We start from the raw sequence: 27634 nt of genomic DNA, 5'->3' as shown, positions 1-27634 counted from the left end.
TGTGATCAACAGCATTTATTTTCCCTTTTGAGGAATTGAAGAGTTGACAGCATTACTTCAGAGACACAGACTGGTAGGGACAGCTGCTACTGACACATTACTTCATGCTTTTTCATGACCGTGTAAAGCTCCCACTCTTACCAGTCGTGGTACAAACACTCTGCAACGTTTAACATTAACATCAGTGTTAGTCTGCATGCATTCTAGGTTGGGAGACACCTGCAGGCACTGCACTTCAGTGCTTGTAAACTGGAGCATACCCATGAGGAAATGAAATGCTAAATGCTGCATGAGTGGATCAGTGAGCTCTACATCACTTTATTACAAAGTCTAATCCACCATGGGAACACACCAACTTTATTAAACTGATTAACAAGTTTCCTTTGTTGAAATATAGTGACTGACTCTTCCTCCTCCTTCATAAACCATAAGGGCAAATTTCCTATGAGGTTTGTATTTCAATTCAGTACTTATCCAAGCAAATTTGAATAAAAATGTCTCATTTTTATCTTCTTGGTAGCTTATTTGGAGAATAAGACTTTACATACACACACGCACGCACACAAAAAAAAGGAAAGAAAAAAAATAAAGATTGCAGTGATTATTTATGGTGAGCAAGAGGCACAAATTCCCAGGAGAACTTTAATTTTGTTCCCTCCAAGATAAGTTCTTTTAGAAATGAAAGACAAGTGAGGCTCCTTAAGGTAAGTGTGAAAACGGTAATGGCTGCCATGATTGTTAGGTATCTTTAAAAGTAGCTCTAAAAATCATCTGATGATCCAAACGTCACAAGCATATGACAAATATCAAGTTTCTGACACTGCAAGGCTGGATGTGATGCAGACAAGAAAGCTATTTTCTGGCATTTTGATGTGTTGTTCTTGATGTTCAAGCAGAAAGTGTCTACCTTCATTTGATGCATGAAGCTGGTCTATGAAAACTTGCAGGGGTGAAGGAAATCCCAAGTTACATGTATACACACGCACACACATATACATATACACACATACACACACACACACACACACACACACACAAATGGCTCCATATAATAAATATATACAGCAATTAAAATGGTTAAATACAATTTAAAACCCTTCAACCACTGCTTATACAATGCCAAACCTAATCATTAGTTTTTTTTTTTCAATGATGACATAATCTATTTGCTTAAAGGTAAAATCCCAATACTATCCACTGCTTTAAGAATTAACACACTGACCTGAATCCAAGTTAAACAAATATATAACAAATATTAAGGTCAGTAAAATAGATTCAAGTCATTGCAATTTCATTTTATACTTGATACATTTTTGTTTCCACCCGGGATAAATTTTACTTCGGCATGAGCATTATACTAAAATGTAACTTTACATTTTAAATTTAAAGTATTACCTTTATTGAGTTTTTAATTTTGGAAAGGTTTGATCAAGTATTATATATATATGTATGTATCTATGCCTTAAGAAAAATAAGAAGTCAGAATAATCAGCATGTGCTTTTCCAGCAATCTTAATTCCCAGCCTATTTCTTTCCACGCAGTATTTTACTTTTATTACGTGAAATGTCATAGCAAATTATCCAGACCACATTTGTTGGATCAGCCAATCACAGAACCTAAATCTCAAATGCTATTCTGAAGAAGTGTGGAGTAAATAATTTTGGTAATCTGTAAGATGGTTGCATGCAGTGTATACTGTATTATAACAGCACCAAACCCTTTATAAAAACCAAACACTCCTTCCTCCTGCTTGATGGTATTTATACAGTCTCTCATTCCCTCATACTGCGTATTAATTGGAAGTACTTCATAGCCAAGGTCTGTATTGTCAATTATTGTGCGTGTTCCTTGAATATGAAGACGATGCAGAACTGTTTCCAATGGGTAAAGTATAACGTCAGAGCAAAGGCTGGCAGCAAAGTTAGCAATAAGTTCTGGAAAATAAGCATCCAACATATTCTGCATGGGGCTAGTACTCTCAGCTAGGTGGCTATTATAGGTCTTTCTCTTCAGAATCAGAAGGACAATCTTCTGAATGATGGAGCTGATGACATAATGAAGAACTCCATGCAGCACTGTTGGGAAGATCAGTGAAAACAGTGGAAGAAGGCGCTTGCTGTGAGGCACTCCCAAGCCTATCACTCGTCCAATTCCTTCTTTAACACATTCCAGGATGCCAGTATTATCTCGAATTATCTCACTCTGAAACAAAAGTGATGAAAAAGGTACAATTTTATTCCCCAAAAAAAAAAAAAAAAAAAAAAAAAAAAAAAAAAAAAAAAAGACTTGTTTCATATGTATGGCTGTTTTGCTCCATGTATGTCTTTGCACTATGTGTGTGCCCTGCCTGCAGGGTACAAAAGAAGTCATCAGATCCCCTGGAACTGAAGTGCTGAGAACTGAAGCCTGGTCCTCTAGAAGAATTGTTAGTGCTCTTTACCACTGAGCACTCTCTCCAGATCCATCAACTTAATAATAAAATTGCTGTAGAAAATACTGTTATTAAGTCCCTTTAAGATAAATGTATTCACAAAAGAAGAAAAACATTTATGATTTGTCAACTTCAGCTGTGAGATTGGATTAGCATTATATTATTTTTCAAAAGAAAAACCATAAAGAGCAATGAGCAGGACATAGGCTACCTCCAACCACCTACGAGTCCCTTTGGCTCTTCACCCAACTACACAGCCCTTTTTATCTATTCCCCCACCAACAGAATCCTTCTATGCCATAACCAACCTTTCCACCCACATGGATCAAGATCCACACTTCAGATGTGGACCAGGAAGCACATCTTATCTGCCCTCCCCGTCTATTCAACAGGAGTCCTGATTCCTTTCCACCCAAGCCATTTCCAACCTCTAGGACGAACCTGCGCTGACATCTCTACTTTTACCTCAACCTACTCAGCCCACATCAGACTTAGAACTAACCAAATAAAAGACATCCACATGACCAGATCTCATTGCAAAAATTCCAAAATATGAAAGATCAAGCCAGTATCTATCTTCTCTCTAAAACCTACTGGTCATATATAAGTATTTGCCAAGGCAAATTACCTAATTAAACCCAAGGATTCAGAATTTAAAAGAACAATCTTAAAATTCATAAAAGACTTCAGAATTTAAAGAAGACACAAACAACTCAATGACACTCAGGAGAAAGAGTTTAAAGGGAATAAACACCTTAGTGATACCCATGAAATACAAACATAAAGGTACAGAAATGATTAAGACAATCCAGGACTTGAGAACAAAATTCAATAAGGAGATAGACTCACTGAGGAAGACTCAAGCTGCTGTTAGGAAACTCACAGGAAAGTCTTATTAGTAGAATAAATCAAATAGAACATAGACTATCAGGACTTGAAGAGAAAAGCACAGGATCTAGATCAAAGAAGCAGAATATTTAAAAAAAAAATTTAAACACAGAAAAGGAACATACCAGAAATGTGGAACACCATGAAACAAACTAAACCTACAAATTATAGGCAAAGATGAGAGAAAAATCCCAAGGCACAGACATAAACCTGATCTGCAACAAAATCACAGGAGATATAAAGAGTGCTACTATATTCTAATCAAGGAAACAGTTAACAAAGAGTGCATTACAGCCAAACAGTGGTGGCGCACGCCTTTAATCCCAGCACTTGGGGGGGCAGAGGCAGGCGGATTTCTGAGTTCGAGGCAGCCTGGTCTACAGAGTGAGTTCCAGGACAGTCCAGGCTACACAGAGAAACCTTGTCTCGAAAAACCAAAAAAAAAAAAAAAAAAAAAAAAAAAAAGGGCATTACTATCCTAAACATAGATGCAGTGAACTCTGGGGAACCAACTGGATAAAAATAGATACAACTGCATTTAAAAACAGATTAATATCACTCCATTAATAATAGGTAATTTCAATTTGCTTCAATAGACAGGTCATCTGAATAAAAACCAGAGAAACATCAGAATCAATTGACATCATACATCAAATGGAGTAAAGTGATGTCTAAAGAATATTCCACCCAACTACCAAACAATATACAATCTACTCAGCAGCACAGGGAAGGTTTTCTACAATAGACCTCTTGACACACAAAACAAATCTTTACACACTCAAAAAGACTGAAATCACACGTGTATCCAATCTACCCATAATGCACTACAACTTAAAAAAATGATAATAAAAGTGTAGTAATTATACATTCATGGAGATTAAAAAATTCATTAATGAATGATGAATAAGTTAAAGATGAAATCAAGAAATAAAAAAATTCCCAAGAACTAAATGAAAACACAACATAACAAAACTTCTGAGACAACTAAAAACAGTTAAAAAGCAAACAAAGCAAAACTATCCTAAAATTCATATGGAACCACAAAGATCCCAGATAGCCAAACCAACCCTGAGCAGAAAACACAGCTAGGGGAATAACCATTCCAGATCTTAAGATGCACTACACAGCCAGAGTAATAGAAACAATATGGTACTGACACAAAACAGGCTTCTAGACCACTGGAAAGACAACCTGAAGATCCCAACACACGGGTACCTGTAACTGCAGGCACTTAGTATTCGACAAAGATGCCAAAAACAGAAGCTGACCCCCCCCCCAAAAAAAAAGGCATCTTCAACAAACATTTCTGGGAGAATTCTCTGCCCATATGCAGAATTAAATTAGACACGTATTTATTCCTTGTACAAAAGCTAATTCCAAATTGATAAAAAACCTAAATGTGAAACCTGAAACACTGAAACTTCTAGACTTTCTTCCAGGCAGCACCCTGTAGAATATAGGTACAGGAAAGGGCTTCCTAAATAGGACTCCATTTGCCCCAGAATCGACAGGATGCACATGATAAAACAAAATGTTCTGAAAAGGAAAAAAAAAAAAACAATTGAGTGAAGAAGCAGCCCATAAAATGGGAGAGAATCTTTTCAAGTTACACATCTGACAAAAGACATACGGCTGGCAGAGAGCTCTGCCTGGAACCTGAACAGAGTTCTCAAAAGAAAAAGAAGGGGGTGGGGCTAAGAAGTATCTCAAAAAATGTCCCTAGCTATCAGGAAATTACAAATCAAAACAACTTTCAGATTTCCTCTTACCCCAGTCAGAATGGCAAAGATTAACATGACAAACCAACCTAAAACAAATGAAGGAGATGTGGAGAAGGGAACCCTCATTCATTATTGGTGGAACTGCAAACTTAGACAGTCAGTATAGAAATCAGTGTGGAGAATTCTCAAGAAGTTTAAAAATAAATCTACCATATGATCAAGCTGTACCAGTCCTTGGCACATACCCAAAGGATTCAACATCCTACTCTACAGGCACAAGCCCAGCCATGGTCACTGGTGCTCTAGTCACAATAGTTAGGAAACCAAAACAACCTAAATGTCCTACAACTGATGGATAATAAAATGTGGCACATATACACAATGGAATAGTACTCAACTGTAAAGAAAAATGGTATCATGAACTTTGCAGGTAAATGGTTAAAACTAAAAAAGATCTTATTATATAAAGGGACCCAGCTGGGGCGGGGGCAGGGGGAGATCACATGCTCTCTCTCATTAGCGGCTCCTAGCTCCAAATCTTCAGATGAGAGTACATATCCAGGAGTAACTGCAGAAACCAGGAAAGTAGAAGGGGATCACTGCCAGGGCAAGGGGTTGGGGAGCAATACAGAGAGAAGCAGAATATAAGTAATCTGATCAGGGAAATGGGAAGGGGGGCGCTACAGGAGTGGATCAGGGAAATGGGAAGGGGGGCGCTACAGGAGTGGATCAGGGAAATGGGAAGGGGGGCGCTACAGGAGTGGATCAGGGAAATGGGAAGGGGGGCGCTACAGGAGTGGATCAGGGAAATGGGAAGGGGGGCGCTACAGGAGTGGATCAGGGAAATGGGAAGGGGGGCGCTACAGGAGTGGATCAGGGAAATGGGAAGGGGGGCGCTACAGGAGTGGGTAGGGAGGTAAAAATACAGAAGACGGAAGGTAGAGAAGAATAGTAGCATACAAGTGGTCTGACCAGGGAAACAGGAAAGTAAAGCTATTTAGGGAAGGGAGAGGGAAGTATATACAGAAAAAGGAGAGAGGGTAAAATAAGGAAAGGATGTCTGAAAATCATAAGAATTATATTATCTTTTAAAAAAACCTATAATACACAGAATTCTGTGTATAAATATACATGTATAGTTTAAATAAACTTTTCTCATCTTGCCTGACAATCCACCCTCCAAGAGCCAAAGACCCTTAGCAGAAATCCCAATAGTAGACATGACAAGTTCTCTCTGTGTTGCTAGCCAGGGCTAAGAGCTTTTCAAAACATACAGCCTATTGCTATTACCTTGGTTACCTCTCAAAGATGGAAGGTAAGTCCCTATAGCTGAAAACATGCACTTCAGAAATAGGGCCCAGAGACATCTGATCTGGAACCGGCCTAAGTGCCTCCTCCCAGAAGAGTAGCTTTCATAGTACCAGAAGCTGCCATGCAAGTTGCCAAAGGAAGGAAGAAACCAACATTCCTACCCAGCTATGATGCCTATGAACCCCAGAAATGAGCACATCAGGAGTACCTTAAGAGTTCAGTAATGGCATCAGTCTCAGCCCTACTTCACTCGAGCACTATAGCAGTAGCAGGCATCTTTCTAATAAATCTATTTCATCCACTAACCTCACACAATAGTACTATCTTAACGATAATCATGTGCCTTGGAGCCCTTACCACAATTTTCACAGCCATCTGTGCACTCACCCAAAACAACATTAAAACAATCGTAGCGTTCTCCACATCAGCCAACTAGGACTAATAATAGTGGCCTTAGGAGTAAACCAACCACACCTAGCTCCTTGGCGGTACTCAACAGCTCACTAATTGGACTTAAGACCTGCTTAACAAGAGGGAGACCATGCCTGGTGCTGGAAACCTAGGCAACTACTTATAAGAAGCCATGGATCTTGAAGCAGAACCTACAGCTACCACTTCACTAAAGCTTCATAATCTCTAAAAACAATGGAAACATTTTCCCTTACCCACAGATAACTGTAGTACTTGATCCTTACAAAGAAACAATCTTTTACATTAGATGGAGACCATTACAGAAAACCATAGCATATAAAAACTGCAGAATTCTGAAGCCCAGTTCCAGTAGATGGATACATTTACAAACCACTCCTGCACCTAAGACTCAGTGAACACTGCAGAAGAAGGGTAGAAGGATTACAAAAGCCAGAGACCAGTGACCTTGCTTTGAGACTGTGTCTCCTAGTAATATAGAAGCTACACATATCAAGTATCACCACCATGACTACCAACAGGCGCTGAACAAGAACACACCAACAGAAATGCCAAAGCGGATGGTGGAAAGCCCATGAGGCCTCAATCCTATGCAAGGAACTGCAGGCAAGTAAGGATTCTGAAAGTGTGAAAATAGTCTTCTCCAGCAAAGTATGCCAGTTGGCTACCCAATACCAAATGGTCAGTCCTGAAAACATACATATGAGTATCATTATACAGCCTAAGCACACTATATTTAGAAACATATATGTCTACATATATACATATATGAAGTTAATAGCAAATAAAGGAGGCCATGACTCTCACAAGGAACAAAGAGGACATATGGGAAGGTTTGGAGGGAGGAAAGGGAAGGAAACATTATGTGTTACATTACATCCTCAAAAAAACAGGAATGAAGTGGACAGCCATTCTAGTGCAGACGTGGGATGTGGTGGCGGAGTTAGAGAGCCTGCCTCAACTGTTTCAAAGGAACTCCTTAGAACACTAAGAAGCAACAATGTGTAAGGAAGCATGGAAGGTGCTTAAAGATCCCTGAAGTGTTAATCTGAATCCTCTCTTCTCAACTTACTGGCTGTGTAACAACTGTTACTATACTTAACTTCTCCTAAGAATCATTTCAGTCTCCTAGAAAAATGGAGGGTAGTATAAAATATCATGTATACAGTTGTTCTGTAGCAGCTTCCTCTAAGACTGAAACATTTTGTGATGGTCTGTATATGCTTGGCCCAGGGAGTAGCACTATTAGCCCTGTTGGAGTAGGTGTGTCACTGTGGGTGTGAGTTATAAGACCATCATCCTAGCTGCCTGGAAGCCAGAATTCTGCTAGCAGCCTCCAGATGAAGACGTAGAACTCTCAGCTCCTCCTGCACCATGCCTGCCTGGATGCTGCCATGTTCCTGCCTTGATGATAATGGACTGAACCTCTGAACCTGTAAGCCAGGCCCAATTAAATGTTGTCCTTTATAAGACTTGTATCAGGCATGATGTCTATTCACAGCAGTAAAACCCTAACCAAGACACATTTCATCCTGCAGGAAGCTCCTAAAACAGGAAGGCAAACAATTCAAAATATCTTCAGGAGTCCCTGAAACTGACCAGATTCACTAGCCCCTCCCTACCAAAGTAAACAATAAAAGCTGAGACTCACTCTCCAAGAAGTGAAGTTACAATACGAGGGGACTCTCAAACAAGGTAAGATGCAAAGATTCTCAGACAAGACAAGTAGCAAAGACTTTGGGACTAGACCAGCTGCCAGGAAGCAAAACACAGCTGAGTTGCCAGGAAAAGGTTTGGACCCGGTCACTTGGAAAGTTAGTATTTTCCAACCTACTGTGCTGCCTGCGAGCTGTGGACTGTGCTCCAGGTTCCCAGCTTTGTGAGCTGTCACCCATGCTAAGGTAGACTTTGGTGATGCAAGTATCTTTGTGTCACTTCTGCTCCTGTAAGTAAACCCTCACCTATATTTCTATAATAAACCCCAATAAAACTCATTGACTGACCAAGTTGAACTTTGATGGCATCTGTTCACATGGGAAATAAATGCTTAGTTTTAAGCAAGATCAAATTGATACAATTTATGCTTTAAAACAATACTGTCTGCTGCGCCAACAATGACAAGAGCAGAAGCTGAGAACTGTACTTATAAAGTTACTGTAGATCTCCAGTGAAGAGACAATGCTGGCCTGGCCTGGGAGGCAGCTATGGAAGCCAAACAATTCAATTATGCTTTCAAGATCAGAGTTAATGGGAATTACTGCTGGACTATACTTATACGTCATCAAAGAGAGAGAGAGAGAGAAACAACCAAGAGGATGGAGATGTATGTAGCTCAGTTGTAAAATGTGTATCTAGAATGCATAAGGTCCTCAGTTAGATCTCCAGGACTACAGAAACCCTGGAGTGATAGCATATCCCTGTAAGCTCAGCACTTGCGAGCTGGAAACTGGAGGTTCAGAAGTTCAAGTTTGAGGCCAGCCTGAAATACACAAAGACTTGTCTCAAAAAGCAAAAAGGCTGTTGGCCAGAGGTACTAGAAAGATAAAGGAAAAGGTGCTGTTTTACCAAGCTGAGGGATCACATATCACATATTTACATTACAATTCATAACAGTAGCAAAATTACAGTGATGAAGTAGCATCGAAGTAATTCTATGGTTGAGGGTCAGCACAACATGAGGAAGGTGAGCAGCACTGCTCTAACAGAGTGATCCAATCCTGCTTAGCTTGTATCTGGTTTCCCTCTGCTCAGAAGTGTGCTTCCTGTCTCTCTCAGGCTCAGACCTTTACTCAAATCTCACCTTCTCCATGAGGCTTCATCTGCGCTTTCATAAATGTTAACTGCCCCGCTCCACCCACACCCCATCATCCCTGCTGTGCTCTTTGACAATCACCTCCTCACAGGTTTTACATATGTCTTACTACTGTCTATGCTCCCCACAAGCTTTTAAGTGTTACAGAAGTAGAGGATTTTTATCAGTATTTTTTGCTACTCTATTACATGAGTCTAAGACCCTCTCTGATACAGGTTGTTTCTTAATAAATATTTAATGAGTCAAGAAAATAAATTTAAAGAAGATAAAATAAAAAAGCAAAGTCAATTAAAATTTTGATACAACACTATACCTGAAATTGTATAAGTCTGAAATTGATCATGGGGAATCAATATAGACCTTTTTTAGGAAAGGAACAGAACTACTAGAACTTTGAAACACTAACTTTTCAAGTGCACATAGACTGAACTCAACGATACCGCATAAAGGATTAACCAATGGGAAGTAGTTTCTATTCAAGGGCTTCAAACAGTAGTTCTGCTGGAGATCTCCCTGAGGAAAAAAGCCTGTCCTATTATATTATTATATTATATTGTCTTATTATTATTAGCTGTCTTGTTATTTTATAAGTAAAATAACCAATAAAAAATTTTTTAATTATTTTTAGATTGTAATTTTATTTTATAGAATAGGAATCGTGTTTTAATAGCTGACTCTGTATTTTGTAAGTATCTAGTTTACAGTAACAGATTTCGTCTATGTCTGTTTTGATGCTGTCCTTGCTGTGTGTCCCCGTGTCTCACTCTTAGTGCCCTGCTTGCCTTGTCACTTCCTTTCTCCATATGTATTCTTTGGTTGGTAGTTTAGTCCCTGGAAGCTCTGGGGGCCTAAAGATGATATTTAAGAAACTGTCTAAAGTTACAATTTTAATTTAAGTAGACAAATGTGACTGTGGCAAATCTGTCCCAAGCTAAAACCTCTTTCCTGATATAGCATGTTGCTATTTGGTATTTTACCCAAAATTTTTATCTTTCTGATAGTTTTTTCTTATCTTTAAACTGAGACTGCCTGACAAACTAACTCTGTGAACTGCACAATACCATCCAAATGTGAAAGGACAAATATGTTTTAGTCATAAGATGTTAATTTCAATTAATCAAAGTTAGTTCTAACAACAAGAAAATCAGAGATTAATGATGTTGTGGGGACAGATGATAAAGAGAAAACAAAACCCAGAAACGCAAGGCCATCTCAGCAAGCAATTTACAGAGCAGACACTAATATGGCGGAAAAGTACTCTTGAAGATCAGATGCTGGAAACAGAAGACAAACTGTGTAAGCACTTCCATCTTATGCTTTACCTATAAAAGATAGTGCAGCTACAAAATGAAGTTCAATGTGCTTGCAGTGCCACCGTGTGGTTAGAAATAGTAAAACAAGCAAGCAGAATTTAAACGCTAACAGGAAACTGCTTACGGTTTTTTATTTATCACTTGTGTCCAGCCAACACTGAATACTCCTTTGGAGGATACTTTTTTAAACGCCATGTTGTAAATTATCTACAGGTACTACAACTTACTGTTAGGATGATTATTCCTTGTGCTCAATTATTGATATAGTCATTATGATAAGCCATAAGCATATTAAATTGATCTTGGGGCCTTGAAAGACCAAAACGAGTCACAGTTTGATTCTGAGACACCTAAATGAAGAGTGTAGTTGTGTATGGAAGGGAGAAAAACAACTAAACCATAAGTGCGACCCAAATTTGCAGTGGAAATGTTAGACCCATGGTAGTACGTAATAAATAAGAGTATCTGTGAAATTAACATTTAAAACCCGACATACACAGTATACTAAATATTCTAAAAGTACATACAAAAAAGTTACAATAAAGAACAGCTCACCTGTACTGTTTCAATCAGACTTGCTGAATAAAAAGGCATGGCCACCATGTATGTTAGGCTGCAGAAATTAAAGCAAACTGTATCAGTACAACAAAATAAGATCATTAAAATAAAATTTTAAGATGTTTCAATGTATTCACCTAAATTTACATTCAAACCTAAAGTGATCTTTTTAAATTTTCAACTATACTTTGGAACTAGCGATATTAACTCAGAACACTGAAACACAGACTTTATTGAACAGAGATGGAAATATAAAAGTAACAATAATACAAAGACAATTTTCCTAAAAAAAACAAACAAACAAACCCCTAGATTGTACCTTTAGCAGAATGTAGGTTCATTTATGATTAGCTGTTTGGACACCGCTTGCACATAACTAGTACCCCTGAAGTGTGTCTCTGAGCCTTTGGATGAACAACTAGAGTTTAGTGGCATCCAGAAAGGCGTGCTTTATGTCACTATCCTGCTGTCACTTTCTACTTCTACATTTCTCACCAGCAGAACTAAGCCGGCCTACAACTATAAGCCAAGTTCCCTTTTACTATGAAAAAATAATGTTGCACAGCTTTCCAAAGCTGTTTCTTTATCAGTATGGCTACATTACAACTTTGCATGCCTGCAAAGCATAGTTACTTAAAATCTTTTCATGGGTGGGACTAACCTAACCAGCATCCTTAGGGGCCAGGTCTTGGTAAGTACTCACCTCTCACTAAGTAAAATCACTTAGGTGCCTTTACACAACACTGTAATATGACTATCGTTTTGAGCTTACTCTTCACCAAATACATACATTCATATCTCTGATTAATAAGATACAGGTTTAGCAACCCTGTTATCAGAAATGCTCAAGATCAGATGTTTCAGATGTTTGGGGATATCAGATTTGGGGATATTTGCATATAAGTAACTAGATATCTTGGGAACGGGACCCAAGTCTAGATACAAAATTAATTTACGTGTTATACTTTTACACACAAAGACTGTGTGCTTTTGCATAGTATTTTCTGTGTGACTATATTCTGACACCTCATCCCTTATTAAATAGGATAAGGTTAAAGAAATTCAAAACATGTGACATGCCATGTTAGTATTCAAACTCTTCAGAATTTGATGTATTTTGGATTTCAGATGTTTGGCTTCTTGATATTCAATCCACAGTAGTAATTTTTTTTTCTTAACTTAGGTTAAAGGACTGAGGAAATCACAGCTTGGTGAAGTGCTTGCTATGCAAGCATGAAGACCCAAGTATGATCCACCGTACCCATGTATAAAGCCAGGCATAGTAGTATGCATTTGTAATATCAGTGCTGGGTACACAGAAACAAGTAGACTCATGGGGCTTGCTGGCTGCTCTGTCTGGTCAGTAACCACAGACAGTACTCTAACTGATGGCCCAATACCAAGTAATCATCTCCAAAACACTTATGTATAAGTAACATCATACGGACTGACAAGGTTGTATTTATATATTTAGAAACACACACACACACCAAGTGACAAGTAAGGGGAAAAGGCAGTGAATTTGAACAAGAGCAAGGTGGGGGTTACATGGGAAGTGTCGGAGAAAAGGGAAGGAGGAAACGATGTCATTATATTATACTCTTAAAAACAGAACCAGGAGAACCAGGAGCCGGGCAGTGGAAGTACACACCTTTAATCCCAGCACTTGGGAGGCAAAAGCAGGTGGAGTTCAAGGCCAGCCTGGAATAGAGATTGAGTTCCAGGACAACCAGAGCTACACAAGGGAACATAAGGAGCATGGGAGAGGGTCTCTGTGAGAGGGAGTGGAGGGGGCAGCACTTGATGGAAATAAATTTAAAAAAAAAAATTAAATAATGGTGGCTCCTAAGGACACTCTGGCCTCCACATGCACACAAGTGCACCCAAACACATGAAAACACGCACATACCCATGCCAACCCTGAAAAAGAACAAAAGAAGTGTCGAAAACAGAAGAAAAGTTGAGCCACGACTCTCATCTTTCAAATGTCTAAGAATTATTTTGAGCAGCATATGTATTTCAGGATGAGGAGAAAGAAGATGAGGAGGAGAAGGAGGAGGAGGGAGAGGAGGAAGAAGAAGAAGAGGATGAGAAGGAGGAAGAAAAGGAAGAAGAGGAGGAGGAGAAAGAAGAGGAGCAGCAGGAGGAGGAGCAGGAGGAGGAACAGGAGGAGGAAGAACAGGAGGAGGAGCAGGGGAAGGAGCAGGAGGAGGAGCAGCAGGAGTAGGAAGAGGAGCAGGAGGAGGAGCAGGAGGAGGAGCAGGAGGAGGAACAGGAGGAGGAAGAACAGGAGGAGAAGCAGGGGAAGGAGCAGGGGGAGGAGCAGCAGGAGTAGGAAGAGGAGCAGGAGGAGGAGCAGGAGGAGGGACAGGAGGAGGAGGAGCAGGAGGAGGAGCAGGAGGAGGAGCAGGAGGAGGAGCAGGAGGAAGAGCAGGAGGAGGAGGATTCCATGTATATCTCAAGGCTTACCCCTAAGCCTTGTCTATCTGGTTCTTCAGAAATCTACTCCTACTACTCTAACTTCCTTCATTATAGTAGGCATAAGAATTTTTTTTTTCAGCTCTAACACTAAAAAAGCTAATAAAACTCTCTGGTAACAATATCACTTTTAAAACTTACCATTTCAGGAGAAGGTGTTCACCTATTTGTTTAGGGTTCCATTTGTGTGAAACCTCCCTAAAATGTAAAAATAATTGTAAATAAAACAAAACTATGTTATTTAAAATATTTTGGTTTAGTCTGTAGAATGGATCTTCCTTTCTAGACATACTTCTGACACCGTGGTGGTTCAGACAGAATCGGTGAGTGTCTGCTGACAGAAGCTGCAGGGAAAAGCGGGGACTGAGAGCATGACGGCTACTACTGTGTCAGTATGACAGATGAGAAGACCAGGAGACAAGCTTCCAGCCATGTCTGTGAGGAGGTTTCAAGATGGGGTGGACTCATGGGCTAGGACCCTAGACAATGAGAAGGGGAGCTGGCTGAGCACCAGCAGGTGCCCTCTGCCTACTAACGCAGTACAGGTAGTGTGCTTTTATCAGAAATGCTATTGCCCTGATCATGTGGCCCTGAGCCTTTGGAACCGGTCTGTCTATTCCAGTTTCCCTTCTTCATCTCTTTCCACATAGCTAACAGTCTACACTTCGAGTGTTGTTCACCCATGGTCCTGAAATTTAACTGTAGCCAGAAACTGAACCACAAATGTTATCATTGCAGGCACTGAATTTTCACCACACTACTAAACTGAATGCCCTGCACTTTGCCAAATTTTTTATACATCTCTGTGTTTAGGGTGGGAAGCCTAAAAAAAAAAAAGGACTGGCACATCTGCACTTTCTGACACACCCTGTGACATAAAAAGCACTAACAGAGATTAAAGTTAGCCAAGCCTAGATGTTCAATTTTTAAAATATAAGTCAGTAAAACTTAGCTGGCTGCTAACCTTTAGCAAAGCTGCACTAAAGGAATTCTGAGACTACGCGGTCCTTTGGAAGCAACACGCTGAAAAAGCTTACTCTTAGCTTCTTGCCTTTGTTTTTTTTCCTTACAAAGGTTAAATCCCAACATTGAGTACATGTGCAATAGTAGTGGTGAGAACTTCAACTAACTCCCTTTCTTAACAATCTAGATAATGTATCCTTTAGACAAATAAATCAGAACTATTCAAAGCCTTTAACACTATCCATGAGCTCATGCAGAAGAATAGACTACAGAAAACTGGTCACGCCAAAGAGTAGCCAACAGATTACACTAGCTCACTGCCATCTACAAGCATCTCTCCTGTCTTGTCTGCCTTGTTGCCAACAGCCATAACTGTAGGACACTTACAGTACCAGTCTTCTCAGGGCTTTCTACAAGTCCAGTGCTGTCTTTCCTGCAAAAAGTAATGGCTGAATTTGACCCACAGAAAAGAAACTCAGTTTCCCTAAGTTTATCTACTTTCTCTCTCCCCCAGTATATCTACAACCTAAGTTTACAACCTCTGATTCTAGAATCTATGTCATGAACCTTCCCACTAGTTTTGTTGAGGGTATCACTAACTCTACCCCTGTTACTGCTATCACCACCCCCACACCCCACATATAATACAGACATGGAAACACACAAGTAGTCCAGGAACTATCCTTGTCACATTTCATAACTTGTGATCTACAATTCTCCCATTAGTTGAATTTCATTGCATCTCATATTCTGAATGATACTTTATGCCCCAATACTCAAAGCTATGTCTATAGTTAAATAACTTCTGTGGCATCCTGATCTGCAGTTCCAGCCACGTTCTAGAAACGCCCCCCTGTGGTGGTGTGAGAGCAGCCCCACAGCTGACAGGTTTGAGGAGTAGGAGGTGAGGTGTCTTTGGAGAAGGTTTCAAAAGGCCACACCATTTCCAAAGAGCACTCTTGCTCTCCCTCCCTCTCTGCTGCATGCTTGTGGGCTTGATGTCAGCGCTCAGCTACAGCTACAGCACCGTGCCTATCTGACTCTAGCAATGCTCTTGCCATGATGGTCACCGTCTCTACTATCCTCTGGAACTGTGAACCCCAAATCAAATGCTTTCTTTAATAGGTCACCTTGGTCATGTTGTTTCTTCACAGTAACATAAAAGTAACTAAGATACCCCTACACGTCTGGCAAAAATCTCAAACTCCATTTATTGAAAGTTAGACTCCTTAACTACTTCTCTAACTTATTCTTAATAGATTCTCCACCTTGGCTAGCATTTCTACTTGAAAAACAAAATTTCAGCCACTGCCGGCAACTCTCTTCCTGATACTCCCATTTCTAATCTAACAGCAACTATCATCAATTATACTTAGCATGCTTTCCTAATTCTGCACTCTGTTCTGTTCCATACCTCGGAATTGCCCCAACGTAGTTAAGATTAATATATCAGCTGTCTATAAGCCAGTCTGAACCAATGCTCTTTACACCACCTCTTAGGAATACTCTCGTTCCTATCAAAAAACAGAAGTCTGATTCCAGGCCACAGAGAACAAACCACTGCAAAGTCAAGATAGTAGAAGGATGGAGAAGATTTGAGTTGGATATGTCACAGATAATTTATATACACAAAATTACCCTAGAATAAATAAAAAATATTTAAAAAGAAGAGAGAGAGAGAGAAATGAGCTCATCTAAGCTTCTTTTCATTTCCAAGCACAAACTGCTGCTTTTTGTCACTGAGACTGTGGAAGGAAGCTCTGTTGAGACCAGGTGCTGCCACCTTTTCTTGGAAGGAAAGCCTTTCCTGCCCAGTCAATTCTTACTCATAATTCTTATCTCAATTTTCAGTTATTTTTGAAATGCTTACCAATAACTCCAGGTAAGCATCCCTGGGAATCTGAAGGGGGTTATTTAATTATAGCACAAATCACACAATGTTTTATAAGCAAATGAGTTACTTAAGGAAGAAGTTGTTCCCACCGCTGTTTCTCACTTAGCTGGCATAGCTCACACAGCAGCAGGAATGAAAGGCACATCTCAACTGACAGTAGGCCGGACAGCACCTATCACACACTTACAGCAAGGTGTAATAAGGAAACTTTACTGTCCTCCCTTCTCTGGGCTATTTCAGACAAGCTTTCAGATTCAAGATATTAGCTTCCATATTTGATAAAAATGTAATATAGAACTAATATGAAAACAAGGCTACACATGTACCTCGGTAAAGGTGTAAATTCACTAATTATGCCTTCTGCTCCAAGTGTGACTCCCTGAACAATAAATGTGCTTCCCATTCCTTTCCACAGGGCTCGTGGTCCCTAAAATCAAAACAGAAACAATAAGAATAGTTCCGTTAATGCCTAATATACAACACACAAGTTCTTAAGGAAAACACAGAAGGTTTGCTGATATTTCCTATTAAGGCATTACTCTTACATAAATCTTACAGAACTGTAATGACCTGGGTTTCTACCACTTTGTTCTTGGTCTCTTGAGGCACTCTCAAATAACCCAGGATGGCCTAGGAGGCTGAGACTTACCTTGAACTCTTGATCCTCATTCCTCAACCTCCCAAGTCCCAGGATCCCAAGGCCTGTACCAGTCCAGTAGCCTCCATTGTTAATGTTTTATGGTAGCCTAGTTTAGACTAAGATGAACTAATATACTCATTTAACTAAGTACTCCAAAATGATTGGCTAGCCTATTTAAAAACCTCAGGTGTCTCTATATTCACCTCCCTTCACGCCCAGCTGTTTACATGTTTCCCTACAGGCATCTTAGATTCCCTATTTCCCCAGCTTCACTCCATCATAGCCGTTAGCCCATTTCTTTTCCTTCTTTGTTGGAGTTCCTATTTTCCTCAACAGCTCCTTCATGATACTTGTGCCTAAATCACACATTTCTCATTCTTCCAGTGTAATCAATCAAAGTTCTGTACCTTCTCAGGCTCTGGTAAATCTACTACGTTTCTCACCCTTAACACTGCAAGAGTTCACTGTTTCTGCTACAATAACACCGTGGTGTTGCTACCATCATTAGTTATCTATGTTATTAGTGAATGAGAAAATAAAATGCAACATCGTAAAATTAAAAGAAGCATTATAGTATCAGGAGAGAAATGTATCTCTTTTTCATCCTAGTCCCGCAAAAGCTTTTGACTTCCATTCTCCAGAGACAGCTCAGCATATAATAGAGTGTGTGTCTGCACCAAAAAGATATACAATTTTTTTCATTTGTTGATTTTTTAAATTTTTTTAAAGATTTATTTATTTTTATTTATATGAGTACACTGCAGCTGCCTCCAGGCATCAGATCCTATTCCAGATGTTTGTGAGCCACCATGTGGTTGCTGGGAATTGAACTCAGGACCTCTGGAAGAGGAGTCAGTGCTCTTAACTGCTGAGCCATCTCTCCAGCCCCCATTTGTTGATTTTTAACAGATATACTTTGAACCATAAAAAAACAACCCAGGGACCATTTCATATCAGTACACACAGAGATAGTTTCTTATTTGTAAAGGCCGCCTGGTGTTTTCCCACCTAAATATATCATTGTTACTTTACTGGTACCACTGCTAGATAGGGTAATTTCTACCCTCATTTATTTTTTTCACCTTTCTCTCTCCCCCTCCCAGCCCCAACCCCCCAACCTTTTTCTCTCCCTGTTGGTTTTTGAGAGACAGGGTTTCTCTGTGTAGCCCTGGCTATCCTAGAAATCACTCTATAGACCAGGCTGGCCTTGAACTCAGATATCTACCCGCCTCTGCCTCCCCTCCAGAGTGCTGGCATTAAAGGAAAGTGCCACTACTACCCAGCTATTTTGGCTCATTATTATATGAAATTCCATAATATGATATCCTTGCATATACATTTTTACATATGATCATAAACATTTATGTGGAAAAGTTCTTAGAAGTCAAACATTCAAATTTTAAATTTTAATTAGGTAGTGGCTTATGCCTTTAATCCCAGCACTAGGAAGGCAGAGGCAAGTGATCTCTGAGTTAGAGACAGCCTGGTCTACAGAGCAAGTTCCAAGACTCCCAGGATACACAAAGAAACCCTCAACAAAAAAATTAAATTCTGATGCACACAATCTGTCTGTTCACCATGTACTTGTCACTCAAACACAGTGACATACTCTAATACAGTTCCTCATGCTGTGCTGACCCATAGTCCTAACATTATCTTCATTGCTACTTCAAAACTATAATTTTGCCATTTTTTTTGCATTATCTGATATGCAGGATGTCTGCCATGTGACCCCTGGAAAAGGATTGTTGGACACCTCCCCAGGGCTCGTGAGCCACAGGTTGAGAATCACATCTTTCGTGATTCTCTTGTAGCTCTTAGGATGACGTGCACAGACCACAGAAGGCCCTTTATGATGCTGCTTACTTCTCTGGCTCTTTTCCATCCTCCTCTTAACCTCAACTTCTGCTACAAGCTTCTAATATACATTATATCTAGTCCCCAAATTATAACCACTCTTTTACTTTTGCCTTTGAAGATCAACATACAAAACCATTACCTCAGCCTTAAGAAGCAGACTTTCTGACAACTCTCTTTTCAACCACTTTGCTACATCATAGCCTGGGTGCAAGCACAGCTGGGATAGTGAATCTTCACTGTAAACAGATTAGGAATGCTTAACTGAGGAGGAAGACCCACCCTGAAGATTGGCAGCATCGTGTCTTTAGCACCAGAGCTTCCCAACTACGGACTCTGTGATCAGTTGAGCTCAGACCTCCACTCCATGTCTTCACTGTCATGATGATAGTGTTTCAAATCACAATAACCCCTTCCTTCCTTAGATGTTGTCAGGTACTTTGTTACAGCAATGAGAGAACTAATAAACACATAAGTGTGGCGTGTATCTCTTTCCTATCTACTAATCAGTACTTTATATTTTCATACTGAACCACACACTGGACTAAAAGCTTCTGCTGACACTCTTGTCTCTATGACTAAATCGTAAATCTCGCTTGCATTTACCTTACCTGCTGCTATTAAACTCTTGAAACTTAGCACAGTTCTTTGCAAGTTTGTTGAATTAAGTGAAATTCTGAAAGACTCAAAGGAGAATTCTTACTTTAATGCTTAACAGTTTAAATATATAGCATCAAAAGAATAGATTCTCACCTGAGTTTTGTTGAAGCTATACATAATGTTGATAATTGAAAATGGAGTGAGATGGTAATGCCGAGCATGGTAATTGACCTGTAAATATATATAATATTTTTGCTTTGTCAAAAAATAGTAAGACTACAAAAATTTCAAGTTCAGCATAAATAACAGTTAAGTTCTGAAGTCAAATAATAAGCATTTTTCAAATAAACATTAAGTACGGTGCATATGGTGATATAAATGTAATACGTAGACTAGGACATAAAATACCCAGTAATGAAGATTGTAAAGAGGATTCTGCTGTTTGAGAAGTGGGGTTTTAAGCTCTGGAATTAAATCTCATACTCATACTCATTTGACCAACCATTTCTTAAACTATAGCTTAGGATCAATGAATAAATTATAAACCAGCCAAACCTGTCAAAATTATGTGTACTGGATTATGATGTAGTAGCAGCACAATTTAAATACACACAAATGAATTTCCCTGTTCTAGGGCATCTACAACTGCCAATACTATTTAGGTAGGTAGTTTTCTATACATTCTTATTTTTCAGTGACAAGTATAAACAGACTAATTTGTACTGATTTAAATTGTCTTATGTGAGAAAATTATTGTACAAAGAATTTAAGTTACACAATAGCACCTGCTACAATGCAGGCCAGCTTCTGTTGAGAGCTCCATTACTTTACCAGAGACCTGGCAAGTTCAAATACTCTCTTGTTTTCCTCAGGCACCGTCTGCCTTTCCTACTGTTGGTAACATGCTATGACTACAAAAGCAACAGTGAATAATCAAGGCAGAAGCATCAGCTGTATCTGTTCTATTACATCCTTCACCGTAGATACTTACAGGAAGGAAAAACCGTCTTTGTTTCAGAGTATCCTTGGTGAAGACGTACAAAGGGTGATTGATCCTAATCTATAGGTACAGATCACCTTTCTAATTAACATTTTGTGTTACATAAGGAAGATGGTTGTCATGAGGTAAAATTCTTACATAATGTATTTGCAACCTACTTAGATACTTTTCTTTTTATCACAGAACATCAGGGTTTTTTACTTTTCTTTTTATCACAGAACATCAAGTTTTTTTCTTTATAAAAACCCTGTCAATGTATTACTTTCATACAAACTATTACTTTTACACCTGAGATCCATCTTCCCCTTGCAGTACTGATACTTGAACATAGGGTCTATTATATGCTCAGCCATTCACCTACATACACAGACCAAATGGGTGCTTGTAAATTAACAAAATGAGCTTCGTTTTTTGTTTTGTTTTGGTTTTTGTCTTTTGTTTAAAAAAAAAAAAGAAAGAAAAAGGAAAGAGGGTGGGGCTGGAGAGATGGCTCAGCAGTTACAAGCACTGGCTGCTCTTCTAGAGGTTCTGAGTTCAATACCCAGCAACCACATGGTGGCTCACAACTATAAAGGGATCTGACGCCCTCTTCTGGTGTGCAGGTGTACATTCAGAGAAAACACTCATATACATATAAAAAAAGAAATGGAGAAAAAAAAAGAAACAGAACATTCTTTGGGTGCTTGTTATCAACTTTTCTCCAAGTACAAATCAGAAACATCTTAATAAGATTTAAAACATTGACTCTGGCCAAGGAACACATAGAATACACTTTAAAAACTTGACATAGGCAAGGGCTTTCTAAGAAGGCCTCTAATAACTCAGGAATAGAAATATGAATTGACAAATAAGACAAAATAAATTAAAAGGCTTTTGTTCAGCAAAGTAAACAAAGCTTACACAATGTGAGACATCTGACAAGAAACTGACTATCCAGAACATATACAGAACCAAAAAGATTAAACACCAAAACTTCCATAATCCAATCAATAAGCAGTCAAAAAATGAAGTTTTCTAAGGAAAAAAATACAAATGGCCAAAAATTTTCAAGAAAAAAGATTCTCTATATATCAGAGAAATATAAATCGAACCATACCGAGATTCCATCTCAGCCCTATTAGAGCTGCTGTAACCAAGAAAACCAACAGAACAAGTGCTGACGACTGTGAGGAGAAGGAACTCATTCAGTGCAGCTGCTGTGGGAAGCACTACAAAGGTCCTCGCAAAAACTTAAACCAGAACTACTGTACACACACACACATACACACACACACACTCACATACTCACACACACAGTCACACCACACACATACACACTCACACACCACACACACACATTCACACACACTCACACACACACTCATACCACACACACATACACACTCACACCACACACACACACTCACACCACACATACACACACACATACACACTCACACTGCACACACACCACACACACACACTCACACACACACTCATACCACACACATACACACTCGCACCACACACACACACTTATTATGTAGACACACACACAAAAAAATACATTGGAAGTAACAAAGAAATCTGAGTCAGCAAAATAAGCCAGAACCAGACAAATAATATATACTTTCTCATCTACAGAATATAGGGTTTTTTGTAAATTAAAGAAATAATAAGTAAATAAAGGACATGAAAGCAGGACATTCACTATTTGGGAGTGAAAAAGAGACCAGTAGAAGGGGGAGGAAGGACAAGGGAAGGGAACTGAGACAAGAAAAAAGAAAAGATGTGATAGACATGTATTAAAATGCTACATATTATATATTTTGTATAATTAATACATTTTAATAAAATGTTTTAAAAAGCTTTTGTGGGAATACACATCTCATTAAGAATATACACTGGTTACAGACTTCCTGTGAGCTAAATGATTCTCTCAATGGGGATGAATTCTGGTAAGCTATGATTCAGTGTTTTACAACCTGGGCACATAATGAATTCTGGTAAGCTATGATTCAGTGTTTTACAACCTGGGCACAGTGAATTAATGTTTTTCAAACAGATATTTATGTGTGGATATAAATTACAATACATTTAGATGAATTATAAATTAATAGGGACCCTTTTAAGAGTTTTTAAAAAATTAGGTTGCTTCAGATTTCACACTGCATATAACCCTTAAGAAACCACCACTTAGTAAGTTTCAACATTAACTTCAGAAGGCACAGTATCTGAAAAGAATAAAAATACTCCTATTTTCAAGAACATCATGTACAGGAGGCTGAATAGTCTTGTTTCTTTTAAAACAACATTCTATATCAGACTGACTAGGAGAACAGATGTGAGAAGCTGGTTCCTGTTGCTCCAGATAGTAAAGACATTTTTAAAGAACATAAACTTTGTAAAGATTATTTGCTAATATCTGATGAGTGTACTATTATTATTTTAACAAACTAGATCATTATTAATATCAGTTTTCATTTCTGAAATCATGACTCCTGACAGACATGACCCAGATAAACAAAGCATCTTCAGAGTCCTGCTTAAAAAAAAAACCTTTAAGATTTTGAAGAGGCTTTAAGAATACAAAGTTAGAGAACTGATATTTTATACATTTTGGAGTATTTCACATAGGATAATGGGTACACAATTTCATATCATTTTATCAGAATTCTGCAGTTCTAAATTAGAATTCGGCTTGTCTCAGAAGTCCAAGAAATTGTATTTACCTGACATTGGCGGCGTAAAACAATGCAAGGGTGGGCCAGAACATTTTCTGTAAAGAGACTGTACAGAAATAATTTATATGTGAGTATATATAGATATAGATATAGATATAGATGTGTGTGTATATATGTCTAGACATATATATATACAATATGTCCATATACAGATATTTATCACATATATATACCTGAAGTTATTCTTACATTTTCACAATTACAAGGATTTAATTCCTATATATCTGCAAATAAGACCAACAATAAATTTAATACAAATGAAATCTAGATCCACAAATTTGTAAATATGTATTATCTATAGTACAAAGATAAAAATACTGTGTTTTTGACATGAGAAATGCTACATCATTTTTAACTTGCCTTTTTTAAAATGTCCTACGAACAAAATTCTCATATGAAGAGTCATTTGCTTTTCAATATCCTCATTTTAGAAATTCTTATTTTGTTGTACTTGGTACTTAAGATGTAGGATTTTTAATGACCATGTTAAATATTACTTTATGCATCAAATATTTCTTTTGAATACGTTCCCTGCAAAATAATCATAGCTATGGGTTTAAGCTCTAAAAGTAACATATGCATTCATATATATATATATATATATATATATGAATATATATATATATATATATATATATATGTGTGTGTGTATATATACACAAACATTAATAAAATGGTATAAAGCTTTAAGCATAGTTAGGCTAAAAAGATTAGCAGAGTGAAAAAAATATAGATTTTTATCTATGCTGACACTAATATCACTCAAGTTTTAATATGCAAATAAGGTTATTTTATTGGTTAAGATATTTAAAATGACGAAGGCCATTCTGGTATGAAGGATAAACAATGCACAAGTCCAATATTTATGAAATTTTTATTCATAATAACATAAATAAGACTGATAAATGTTCTTAGCTATAATGACCACTATAAATACTAACAAAACCAAAAAAGGAGGTTGGCCATCAAATGGTAACTAAAAACAAAAATCCTGCCTCTATGCTGCAAAACTACCCAGATAGGACTGCAATGTTCAGGGAAAACGTTCATCATGTTTATCACTCTGAGAAGGAAGATTACAATCTATTCCAGTCTGATAGACTAATGAAAATAATTATCATATTCATTACAAAAGTACTTTGTGTTTATGCAATGGAATGACTGGCTTCTATCTCTATTAAAAAATCAAGTTATAGATTCTAAATAGTGAATTCCTCCAAGGTAAGTATACAATCTATTAATAAAACCTAAAGGAAGAAATGTTAATCATTAATATTATAATTAAGGGGAAAACTCAAAATAAGTAAAAAATCTTAAGATTACCTTGCAAGTCCAATACCAAATCCAGCAAATCTATTCAACTGTTCTAAAATAAAAGGAATAAGATTACTCATAACCAATATTATATTTACTGTGATAGCCAAGATTTTAGAGTAATATGCTGTTCATTTAAACCTCAGATTCGGATATAGATAGGGAGTCAGTTTAAATACTGAATGACTCTGATTGAGCCTATGGCAAGTTCCAACTGGCTAAGATGGTAACTTTATAGCAATTATACCTATGGATACCTAAAGGAGCAACTGTTCTTTCATTCCAACGGACTGTTGTCACAAAGGCTTGCTACCTGGGATAGCTCTAAGTTGTGACTGTTTACAAAAAAAAATCTTTGAAATTATTATCAAAGACAACTATCTTAAAAAGTGCTTAAAAAAAAACATGCATGGATTACGTCAAATTAGTATTCAGATAGAACCTAGGCACTGCCAGTTTTAATTTCTGATTACAATCATTTAAAATTTTTCTATGGATGGCCATGCTGATTCACTAAAGAACTGACTCCTATGCTGTACAATTAGTCATCTACTATTACTGAAGGAGTACAGTCGCATGTAAAATACCTCAAGATAGTAAACCTGAGAGTAGTTAAATGTTATCCACACGTATATCCACATATACCCACAGCTTCTCCCTGTGACCCTCGGTTTTAAATAGTTAAGAACAGCTGTTTAATGCGGTGTGGTAGGACCCAGCTACATTCTGCGCTCCCTTCTATAGCACTGTGGAAAGCTAACAGCAGAAAACTCCTATGTACATGTCAAAACAGAAGTGTCTAACCTGAATAGGAATCCAAAATCCTAATGGTAACTAGCCAGTGGAGTAGACACTAAATATCAATATTCTCAAGAGACCATTGTCTCTTACCTGTCCTTTCAAATGAAGCAATGGTCCTTTAGGTTGAGAACACTCAAAGATTAGGACGTGTAAGCCTGATCCTGCAGAACGCTACCTGCTTCACCTTGAAAGACATACAAGCTAGAAAGCAAGCTTTTGTCATGTTGAAGCACTTTCTTTTGTGTGTTTATACTAAAGAAAATGTGACATTTTAGGAAGGCTTAATGCTGTTAATTATCTGAAGCTCTCCTTGTTGGCAAACTTAGAGTCACTCACTTGCTGACAGCTTCAAAATGAACTGGTTGTGTTTCCTCTCATTGGAACTATCAAGATGTAATTTAAGAAAAGACTAAAAACTTTACTGCCTAAGATGGTAACTTTACAGCAATTACACCTGTGTTTTAAATCCTTTCATGTATAGCTTCATTCAGAAAAGAGTTCTGCAGCATTATTTTGTTGGGGCCAGAGCGAGACTATGAACCAAACAAGGTAACAGCCAAAAGCTTAGTTGAGTCACTTAGGTTAGTGACTCGGGATGACACACTGACCCTTCTTTACCTCTCTCTTCCTGTACTTACTAATAATTAGGATCTTCCAGTTCAACCACGCATTTGTGAACTTCCAAGTAGAAACTGAGGAATGAGTACCACGATTACGTATAGAATGTTTAATACTTAATGATACAATTTGTTATTCCCAGAAAATAGGCATTTTAAGAAAACAGATTTTAAACATACATGCAGTGTTGCAACTGAAGCTCCATGACATTCCGTAACGAGGAATTGCTTACAAAGTCAAGTTATATTAGTGTTTCTAACTCTTAAGTGGAGGTTTTCGGTCAGAAGAGAAAACTTCACAGAGGTGTGGATTTGGGATCTAAAACCTGAACTCGCATGGTGAAATGGGTAAGTGAAGGAAACGATTAATTATCCTACTGTGCATGTTTACATTATTGTTATCCATTTTATTTAGCCCTCATAAAAATAATCTGTCACACGACGAGTCTTAAAGAGATGAAAAACGAGGAATGGGGAGGAGGGGGAAAATGGATAAATTTATGATCCGTAGAGCCAAGCTTCAACCCCAACCTGACTAGACTAAAAAGCGTCTTTTCCAAAACACTACTATGAGTCAATTAACTAAATCAAGAAAATCCACCTGCCAAACTAATTCTGACAACAGTAAATAATCTAATTTCTTTCTTTCCTGCTTCAGGCCATAGGTGGTAACGTTCCTGGACCCCTAAACTCTCCTACCCATGCATCCTAGGCTATGCAGATGTCACCCAGTGCGGTGATCCCCAGCACAAATCGCGTGCAGAGGAGGCTCCCTTCAGGGCAGAGGACGAAAGGAGAGCAGAGGGTGTGGTTGCGTGTGCAAGGACCAAGGCGGGCCTTGCGCGCGCTTCCGGAGTCCGCCGGCCCACCCGCCCGGCTGCGTCCCGCACCCCTCACCGCTGCTCGGTCCCGGCCGCGGGCCGTCGCCGCCGCCGCCGCCGGGAAAGGGCTCCTCCGCGGGGCCCTCGAGCGTCGGGGGCGCGGACGGCACGCCGTAGGACGGGCTCTTCTCTCCCCAGTGTAGGTTGCGGCTGCCCGGGATGTCCGGGGGTGTTGTCACCCAGTGGCCCAGTTCCGTCCCTGAACCGAAGGCGCGAGCATGGAAGGGGCCGCCGAAAGCCGGATCGTCCCGCACGCCTCCCCGGTAGCCCAGGCCGTCAAAGCCCTCAGGACGCCGCGGATGCATCTCGGACGGGCGGACGAGGACGAGAGAGGCCGGCCCACGGAGCCCGGGCCTCCACCGCGTCCCCGCCGCTGCGCGTCTGGAGACTGACAACCGGAAG

At 38.9% G+C, this 27634-nt stretch overlaps 1 protein-coding gene across 1 annotated transcript; it reads right to left on the bottom strand.

The window, feature by feature from the left end:
- Nucleotides 1-27634, bottom strand: Slc25a46 (solute carrier family 25 member 46). The gene is made up of 8 exons (XM_034518286.2): nt 27249-27634; nt 24943-24985; nt 23608-23665; nt 20050-20127; nt 17126-17226; nt 14084-14140; nt 11462-11519; nt 1-2203 (listed from the first exon to the last, which is right to left on the bottom strand). Exons 1-8 carry the CDS (start codon nt 27535-27537, stop codon nt 1625-1627), a joined length of 1263 nt encoding a protein of 420 aa, XP_034374177.1. The 5' UTR covers nt 27538-27634; the 3' UTR covers nt 1-1624.

The sequence above is a fragment of the Arvicanthis niloticus genome, chromosome 14 (assembly GCF_011762505.2).
Source record: "Arvicanthis niloticus isolate mArvNil1 chromosome 14, mArvNil1.pat.X, whole genome shotgun sequence".
Taxonomy (NCBI): Eukaryota; Metazoa; Chordata; class Mammalia; order Rodentia; family Muridae; genus Arvicanthis; species Arvicanthis niloticus.
The sequence above is the reverse complement of the archived record's forward strand: the minus strand, read 5'-3'. Positions and strand labels throughout refer to the sequence as shown.